The sequence below is a fragment of the Argiope bruennichi genome, chromosome 5 (assembly GCF_947563725.1).
Source record: "Argiope bruennichi chromosome 5, qqArgBrue1.1, whole genome shotgun sequence".
Lineage (NCBI taxonomy): Eukaryota > Metazoa > Arthropoda > Arachnida > Araneae > Araneidae > Argiope > Argiope bruennichi.
Window position 1 is genome coordinate 43,355,576 of NC_079155.1, and position 10,062 is coordinate 43,365,637.

Consider the following 10,062-nt stretch of genomic DNA (forward strand, 5'->3'; position numbering starts at 1 on the left):
AAGTAATAAATGTTTCAAATTCAGCATTAATATTTTCATCTTAAAAAAATATTAAAATTGCAACAAAAAAAAAGAAAAACCTAAAAAAGCATAACTGGTAAATTTCTCACCATGAAATGCACTATTCATACAAAGAATGTAACTGTTGCGAATAGCAAATGTTGAGTTTTTCTGAGTAAGCCCATTCTAAAAAATTTAAACAAAACATTTATGTTATAAATATTTTTAAAAAAAACAATAATGGACGAGAATTAGTTGAACATGAAAAAATACTCACTTTAAATAGCTCGATAATGTTGGATGGAACATTCATAGTGAATTTAGAGCACCATAAAGACAACATTGCTATTGTATGTGTGACTGTACCTTCATGAACTGAAAGTAAGTAAAAAAAAAATTAGTATCACAATTTTCTTATGAATAAAACTGATTTTTTCCAATATAAAAAAAACATACTGACAATACCAACCAACAATAAATACAAAAATTTATGTATATTTAAATATAAATATTTTTTAAAGTCGCTGCTTACCTTCATGCTTTAAGAAACTAATAAAATTATCTGATGCAAATTCACATAAGGCTTGTATGGAAGTGGATCCTGTTACAATATTGTAACTTAAATTTCCAATACCACTAATGACACCTAATCTCTGAGTAACTACAGTCAGTTTCCCTTCAGATCCTGAAAAATAAAAATCATATTGAAATACAGATACTTTTACAAATTAAAAAAAAAAAGAATCTAATAAATAGAGAAAATCAAATATAAGATGTTCAGTGAAATTCTGAACCAAAAGCTAATTTTATAAGCTACTGAAGATAGGCATATACTTCCAATAGGAAAATTGCTCTGAGCAGTAAATTCTGTTTTATGCTGAAAAATTATTAAGTGTGCAATTTGATACATTCCTTAGTCCTATTAATCATATTTCTTGACATACTAACATTTTAAATATTAAAAATATTCCACTCTTCTGTGATTAAACCAATCAAATTATAAAGCTTTAGATTTCATTATTTTATTCCAATCAACAGCTATCTTCCAAAAGAATTGTGCAGTGATTGGGAGATCTTCCTAGAGATGGCCATTAATTAAAGTGATCTAAAATCTCTAAAATAGTGATATTGTAGTAGATTATGGCTCGATAAGCCTAACTACATCTATAAGTAAGAATTTCTATACAAAATTATATAGTTATTAGTATAAATCTCATATTAATTTCAATAAAATGAAGTGTACTTTATGAAGATTAGATGACCAAAAGAAGGAATTAGATAAATTTGCATTTCTCTATGATGAAGAAAAAATATTAATCGAATAAATACCATTAAGAATTCCAAAATAGTGCTCTAAAAGATCTTTAATGGCCTGGGAACTACTGCACTGTTGAGCAAGGCATTTTGAAGCAACAACAGCATGCTCTCTACACTGATCTTCTTTGGAATGTAAATGTGCTGGAAAATAAAAATAGAGATTTTAAATTAACTTATCATAAAAAATTAATCTTGCAAAATAATACATTGATTGTTAAGAAAATCTCACCTCCTAAACTTTTGCCTAAATCTAATGCATACTGGCTGAGATCTAAAGAGACACCAGTTATTATCGAATTTACAGCTGAAAAAGAAAACAAATGTCAATGCAGATATTCATGATTAAAAAATGGCTTTTATTCATTAATGCACAATTTAAGATTAACAAGGCAGAAATCATTCAGTTCATGATTTTTATAAATCTGTTCTGCAAAAATATAGACCAATCTATAATTTGAACATGAAAATTTTGAAAGGAGGGAAATTTGATATAAAGAAATAAAAAGAAATTACAAATTTTTCTACACTAAAATTATCTATGCATAGTTAATTTTCATAAGATTGGTTAACTATCAGAGATTACAATATGCATGTCAATATACATAAAAGCAAAATCTAATTTTTATTTAGTTTTGGATACATTTTTTAATTCTTACTGAGCAGAACTTCTAATATTTAAAGGCTAGCATATGAAATCCATTTTTACTAAAAGAAATATGAAGCTAAACTGAATTGAAAGCAAAATTCAACCTCAAGTTAGTAAAGAGATTAATAGAACGGAATATATATAACTTGGACAAGAGTTTGTTTTTTCATAAGCAACCTTTCAGACTGCTAAGTTCTATTAAAATATAAACTGACAAAAGAATTTTCTGAAATTTCTTTTTATTTTCTCTTAGTTCATTTATATTTCTCTTTATGAATAAAATCTATAGATACTTTATGGCTGCAATAAGTATATATAATTTTTTATGTGAAAACTTTTGTTCAATATATAAAAATTTTATTCTATATACAGAAATAGCTTTTTATTAATGAAAATCCTTGATCCTTCAAGATTTTAAATTATTTTCAAATATCTTTTAAAAATAGCATAGATTCTTTATATGGAGGTGTAAACTATGCATTGGAATATGGAAAAAATTGTAGCTCCTTTAGTAGAACTTTTTCATTTTAATTAAGTATCTTAAGGATTAGCATGTATAATGATTTAATAAAGAATGATCAAAAATGCAAAGAATTAAATTAAAATACAAATTTTAATCATATTTACTTTCAAATATTATCTCAGGATTTCTTAATAAAACTTTCTGAATGGATGGTAGAACAGAGGTCTTAAATTCATTGTGGGTGATCTGCCTTAAAAGAGAACTGCAAGATTCCTATGCAAAAATAAAAATGTTTAGTTAAAAAAGAACCATTAATAATACAGTAAAAATTAATTAATAACAGAATTTTATCTTAAAATCAAAAAAGTAAAATAATAATAATAATAAACTGATATAGTATTTCATATAGAAAAAAAAAGAATTTACAAAATTCAACTTGTAATAGCTATAAATTTCATTTCAAATAATGCATTTTCTTCCAGTTACTGAGAAAATAATTTGAACTAATACAAAACAATAATTAATAAGTAAGTCCTTACCAAAACATGTGGAAGAGGTTTAGCTTTGCTTCCAATAACAACTTTGGTCAGCAGCTGTATAGCCTGATCCTTAAAAAAGAAGTTTTGTTTTAAAAAGTCATCACCCTATTATTTATCAAAAGACATCTTATTCTTAAAGAAATGAGCTTTTACCTTTATTTGAAGTAGTGCATCTTTTGATTTAATTTCAACTAGAAACTTTACAAAGAATCCAAAAAGAACTAAAGAAGCTTGGGATTCTGGCATCTTTTGCATGCATGCTAAGTATTCATCTATGATCAATGTATTCTAAAAATCAAAAAGAAAATTAATTCGCACAAAAAAGGCAAACAAGTAGGAGGATATATCAATTAAACTTTTATTCAAAGATGGGGACTTGCATAAAAATAATTTATTACCTGCTTCCATAAGTTGGTCGCACATCTATAAGTCTTTTGATTTAAGAAGTTGCTTTGAGCTTCAGTAATAGAAAATAGAAGTAGAGCCTGACTATTTATCTGTAAATGAAATCAATAAGATAATAGAATTCTATATTTTTAAAAAATATAAAATCAGATAAAATGGCAGGTGTTTAAAAATAATTTCTATAAATTTAATTAAAAATTGATTGCACAAACCTTACAATAATAATTAAAAAATGTTTCAGTTTTAGAAAATCATCCAAATCATTTACATATTCATATTTTAACAGAACAAGTACCAAAAATTTCTAATCTTTCATAAGAATCATGCAGTACATTCAGTTAAATAAAACAAAAACAGTAAAAAGAAAGAAAAATGGATTAACAAATATTAAACATAAGAATATTCAAAGGTCTTGCATAAAATAATTTATTGATTGTAACAATACTTCTCTACCTAAATTTTAATTACAATTTCTTCAGAGGAATTCACAATTCAGAATACATTAAAAGTAACCAAACAAATCTACACATTTTATCAATAAAATAGAGTAATATAATTTATAGACTATCTGTTTCATAATTAAAATATCTAGCAATAATATTCAAAAACTTTGCTTAAAGCAATGCATCAGCATCATCTTACCAAGGTCTGCACGTCTGGTTTTTCATTGGCATGGCCGCTAAAGATGGTAATAGCTACGTGACATGACCAACTGAATGTTGCATAACATATATGGGCAATTGCTTTCCTGTAATATACATACAGAAATATAAGAATGTAATATTGTCAAAATTAAAATTCAATCATAAGCCTTAAATCAAGGGGAACTCAAATTTTAAAAAACAATGCAATTTTATAAATCAAATTTATTGAGACCTACTTCACTCTCTGCACATAGAATTCTTTCAGAAAATTCTTTCTGAAAGATTTTATGGGCCAAAAAGGAATTTTTGTGGGGGAAAAAATATATATATAACCAATGTCTACATTACTACAACAGATAACAAATAGAATAATTCGAAACTCAATTGAATTTTCAAATGAATTTCAACCCAAACTGAATGAAATGTTTATAACAAAGTTTCCGATTAGGTGGTCAGGATCCGACATACTGCATGGAAACATTATGAAAAGGGAAGATGCAAAATAGATAAACAGATAACAGAATTACTACATGCAAAATGCTGGCTCTTTGTACATATTATTTATATACTGACAGATACTTTTTTCCTTTCATTACTGACTTTTTGATATGAATATATATTTGCGTATTATTTTTTTATGCTTCTAATATGCGACTTGGTGAAGATTTTAAGCCCACATCAAATTTTTACAAATTATGGAAAGATATATACATTCAAGATCTTGTTATAACCTACAAAAAATTGGCACATAACCTTGAATTTAGAAGACTTAGAAACAAAGCATTTCAGTAGCTTACTAAAGATTTCTCTCCTTTGTATGACAGTTATAAAACAAAAACTTACATAATTTATACACCGCAGATGTCTTATGTGGGAAGTACAATACTACAATCATAGAACTTGTTATATGTATTAAATAATTAATTAGAAAAATCTAAAATATATTTTTTTAAAATAGTTTTAAAGTGCAAACAGATAAAGTCACTGCTATGAGTTTACTCATTTATATACATTTATTACAATTATAGAATTATTTAAACAATTTTTAAATGAAATATTTTTAATAATTTTAGCTCTATTTTTATAGTTTCATTGGAACAATATATATTCAATAAAATATATGGGAAGAAAAAGGAACAAATATATTAACAATAACAAAAAATTATCTTAACTTTCATTGATGCACAATAATAAACAGCAAAAAAGGCAATTTAGAAATAGCTGATAGCAAAAAGAATACAAATTTAAATAAAATTATTTGGAACAGATAATGTAATTTGTATTTTAGAACACTTTAAACATTTCATAATTAAATAGCCATTAACCAAGGCAACAATAAAGAAGAGAAAAACTCAAATTATGTCTCCCATTTAACATTATTTTCTCACAAATAGATTGCAAATTTGAATTCAATATTGAATAAAATCCATTACAAATTGCTTTTGTTTAAAATTTATTACATAATTCTAGATTATCAGAAGTTATAAAGTTGAAAAAGCAAACAAAAAAATTGTGTATTAAATTATTTTTAATATATAAACAATAAATACAATATCATAAAAAAAGATTGAACCAAAACTTACGTTGATTGGACATTTTTATATGTTTCTGCAACATCAGAAATAGTCTTGATCAAATAAGGTATACTTGATGGCTGAGCTCTGAGTAGGAATTTAACAAAATTATCCACAATTTTTGTTGATTTTCTGTCTGCATATCGAGGTAGAGTGATATGAAGAAGTTTGCAAATACTTTTTAAAGCTTGAGGTTGTACATCTAAAATTTTATTGAAAATAAAAACAACATTTTATATCCATAAATACCTTAGGCAATTAACAAAATTAAGTGAGCATACAAGTCAAGTAGAAAAAAATTGACAATATTATAAAAGTATATGTTAAATTCTTATCATGATAATGGTATTTTCTATTTTTCATTTTCTAAATAAAAATATTTTCAATGAAAATACACTTTAAAATTGAATATAGTGTACAAGATCTTTAAATGTGCAAAGATATTTTAAAGGAGTCGAATCTAATGCATAAAAAAATGCAAACTATCAAAAATTCTGAAAGATAAATGTAAAAACAGTAACCATTATAGTAAGTAGTAACAAATAGCTAATTTTATTAATATTTAAAGCTGTTTTTTTTCTTGTATTTTAAATATAGCCACTATAAACTTATTAGAATATTCAATTAATCACTGCTTTTAACATCAAATAATTACTATACACTATAATAACATATCTCACAAACTAATTCCAGATGAAAATATCAGCATTTGAGCACATATACAAAGTAATACAGCTCTTTCTCTAATTTAGAATTCTTTTAATTAAATATAATTAGAAGATTATGAAAAGCTTTTATGTACTTAATAAACAAAAGTGATATGCTTCCTTGAAAAAAAAATGCAGAACTGTTTTTCCTACATAATTAATCAACAGATATTTAATAGATGACATTGCATAAGTTTACAGAGAAATCATATTACATAAATTTTTAGTTACAAATAACAGTCCCAGAATGAGTACACAAGTTCAGTTGCAACATTGTTTTATTCACTTAAAAAATCACGTAAAAAATCTCAATTTGAAATTAACAAACAGTTCTTCTAATTTCAAACTGTGAGCAGATGACACAAGATGAACCAAGTGTACACTTTTAAAATTCCATAGTATTCTGAAATTCTAGAATGATTGTTCTAATAGTTAAGTATCCCCATCCCATTCAGATTTGACTAGCATTGGGTTCTCTAAGCAATAAGACTTTTTTGAGAATACTAATTTCTCAATAAAATTCAGGAATTTAAAAGGAACTTGAAAATAGGAAAGTTCATTAATTTGGCTTAGAAAAGCACACTACCAGGATAGTTAAACTAACAGTAGGAAAGAATGGGAAAATCTAAGTGAATCAAGACAATACACAAGCTGCTTCAAAAGATCATTTATAAAAAGTTAGTAATAGATCAAGAATATACAAAAATCCAGCAGACAATCTTAAATGAAATTTTTAATTTTGGCTTATACATAAATGGACCTATATTAAAAGCATCCTGGATTATCTTTCAGAAAATATTCTGATGAAGATTTGAAAGGGAAAAAAAATAACAAGAGCACATTTTAATATTATTAATGCTTATCAATGACTTAATATAAATGATATTTTCATCTAATATTTCAATCTCTCAGAAAAATTAAACAAGGCTTTAATAAGCAAAACCTTCAAATGTAAAATTTTTTGCACAATAAATCTTTTCAGCCATTACTATCAGGAACAGAATGGGGAAGAAGGGGACAGCAAACTCTAAATGTTTTATAAATTTAAACAAAATTTTATTTCATTATTCTGAATTGCATATAAAAGAGTTTTAAAAAATTGCCCAGTGTTTAATAATCTTCAAATAAAATGAAGTTTATATTTTATATGAAAATCTTTTTTCAACAACACATCCCTGCATAAAAAGATTCAATTACAAGTTCACATTTCAAACTAACTTTCATTCAAATAACAAATCATCCAAATTTTCTTTCTCCCTTCGTCCAACTTATGTATGCCTCATTTTTTGTTAAATACCAACCATTATTTTAAAAAAATAACAAATTTTTGATACAGCATTATATAATTTCTACTACAGACATAACACAGGAAGAGAAAAGAAAAGCTCAAAAAATAATGAATTGTGCCAAACACTAAAAAGTAAAATACTGTTAACTGATCAATAAAAATAATACATATAAAAAGAGTTTGAGGCATTAAAAATATAGTAGAATTATTGCACAAATTAAGTGATCTCAAGAATGATAGAATTTGATTCTAAAAACACTGAAATCCATGTTTCAACAGAAATACGTCATGTCTGTAGCCATGAAATTCAAAATTATGAGGGTTGATAAAACTATGACATTATTTAAAAATCTAAACTATTTTTAAATAATGTCATAAACAGTATTTATATTTAAAATATATGTCACCAATTAACTTATCATATGCAACCATCTGCACAGAAAAGATTGATGTATTAGGTTAATGCAAAAATAGATTTTATCAAATCAATATAAAAATAATCACAAGTTAAAAAATTTCATAGTTTAGCAATCTTTTTGATTCATATTGCTTATTTCATTTTTATTAGTTAAGCAATGCTTTTGCCTTTACTTACTGGTAAATTACACTTAATTTCATTGTGACCTGACTGTTTTTAAAATAGAGTGAGAAAATGATAATTTATCTTTTCAATTTCTACAAAGAAAGAAATTTGCTGATAATTACAGAGATATAAGGAAGCTATAGTTTTAATCACTTATCAGAACTGATTAAGCAGATTTATTTCCACTGATTTATCACTAAAAGATGTTCAACATTTTTGTTGATCAATTCAAATTGATGATGGTCAATTGATTATTGTAACAAACAGACTACTATAATCAATCTCATGGATGTGCCAACTGCCATATCCAAGAGATCAGAAAAATGATCCAAGTTCATTTTTCAAATATTATAAGGAAAATGTAGAAGATGGAATCTTTTAAAAAGTTATGTATTTTATCACCACAATAATTGAAAGAAATTCATTGAATTAAATACCAAAGCTGTCAGTTATACTTCCAATGTATGGAAAATTATTTTTTTTCTAACTAAACAATAAAAAGCATTAAACAACATGAATTTTTCAATGTAATATCAATTAAAAGGATCATTAAGAAATCCCCACGAGTTGAAAAATCTTGAAAGTAAGGTCATGTTTTTAAAATATGTCTTTGAAATTTAGTAGAATTACAAAAGTATTGTATCATTTTTAGTTGCTTCCAATGTGTATAATTAAAAATTAGAAAAATTAGATTAATGAAAAAAAAAGCCATAAATTAATAAAATGTGAAATTATCATATCCAATTTTACAACATAAGAGTATATATATCTTTAATGATTCCTCCCAACATTATTAGAATTTAGCTGAGAAATGACATTACATTTAGAAGCACTGGTATTATGTAATCAAATTATCATTTATTTGTTCCAAAATTTTGTTGACAAGGATCAGAAGTTCCTCGAATGTGGAATAAATTCACAAAAAAATAACGGTGAAATTGTCAAACAAACAGGCAAATATATCAGTGATATTCAAAGAAAATTATTGCTTCAGTTCAAAAGGGGAAATATTCAATTGTTTTTGCACCAACTAATTATAAATTATTTCTCAATCATTTCCTGCATATCTTTCACTATGAAAAATTGTTCTTCATTAATAGTAATTAAAGAAAATTTTGCATTTGTTTTAATCATTCAAAATAAAATCTGAATAATCTACATTTATATTTTAATTTACTATAATAAGAAGTCATGTGTGGGATTAAGAACAAGATTGAGGTTATCTTTTTCAGTTGCTAAAACGTGACAAATAGATGCTTTTCATCTTATGGCAATTTAACAAACGAAACAATACTCTAACATTGAAAAACATCAACTAAAATGTTTCTGCTTTTTTAAAAACCCACTTTTATTGGCCACTTCTTCAAGATGTTCAAAAACTTGTTTACGAACAACTAATCTTCCTGACTGAATTGCATAAGGTATATCTTTCAATGCCTAAATAAGGAAAAGAAAATATATATTATGGAGGGTAATTGGGAAAAAAAAATAACGAACAGTTTCAGAATCATTCCGAAAACAAAATTTAAATACCTGCAATTCCGCCATGCCTTCTACAAACAACTTACCAACGTAACTTACCGAACGTCAAAGATACAGTTAATTTTACATTGCCGACAGATTAGATCTTAAATTGCATGGCTCATCGAATTTCAGAACTATCTTAGGAAGGGAAAGAATTTCTTAAACTCTAAGCGAAAAATATTTATTCACAATTGAGAGCTATATGACTTTATGAAATATGCAAATATTTTTTGATAGCCAAATAATATGATATTTTTTTTTTTTCTATTGACAGAAGAGATTTAAGCACTTTAGACTAGGTGAATTTTTGTCATCAACATCATATTACACTTACATTCTAAAAAGATGCATTAGAAAATTAAATTAATCTTA

The 10,062-nt window shown here is 25.5% G+C and overlaps 1 protein-coding gene across 1 annotated transcript in view; it reads right to left on the bottom strand.

The window, feature by feature from the left end:
* The window catches only part of LOC129968484 (eIF-2-alpha kinase activator GCN1-like), a 58,039-nt gene extending 48,257 nt beyond the window's left edge, over positions 1–9,782 (bottom strand). The window contains exons 1-13 of the mRNA XM_056082412.1: positions 9,700–9,782; positions 9,513–9,603; positions 5,598–5,790; positions 4,013–4,118; positions 3,364–3,462; positions 3,119–3,253; positions 2,966–3,034; positions 2,591–2,699; positions 1,547–1,621; positions 1,330–1,458; positions 533–685; positions 278–375; positions 111–186 (exon numbers count right to left, since the gene is read on the bottom strand). Of these exons, the coding sequence (XP_055938387.1) occupies positions 111–186; positions 278–375; positions 533–685; positions 1,330–1,458; positions 1,547–1,621; positions 2,591–2,699; positions 2,966–3,034; positions 3,119–3,253; positions 3,364–3,462; positions 4,013–4,118; positions 5,598–5,790; positions 9,513–9,603; positions 9,700–9,714 (1,348 nt within the window). The 5' untranslated portion in view covers positions 9,715–9,782. The remainder of the gene's footprint in view (positions 1–110; positions 187–277; positions 376–532; positions 686–1,329; positions 1,459–1,546; positions 1,622–2,590; positions 2,700–2,965; positions 3,035–3,118; positions 3,254–3,363; positions 3,463–4,012; positions 4,119–5,597; positions 5,791–9,512; positions 9,604–9,699) is intronic.
* Positions 9,783–10,062: the final 280 nt, after the last annotated feature.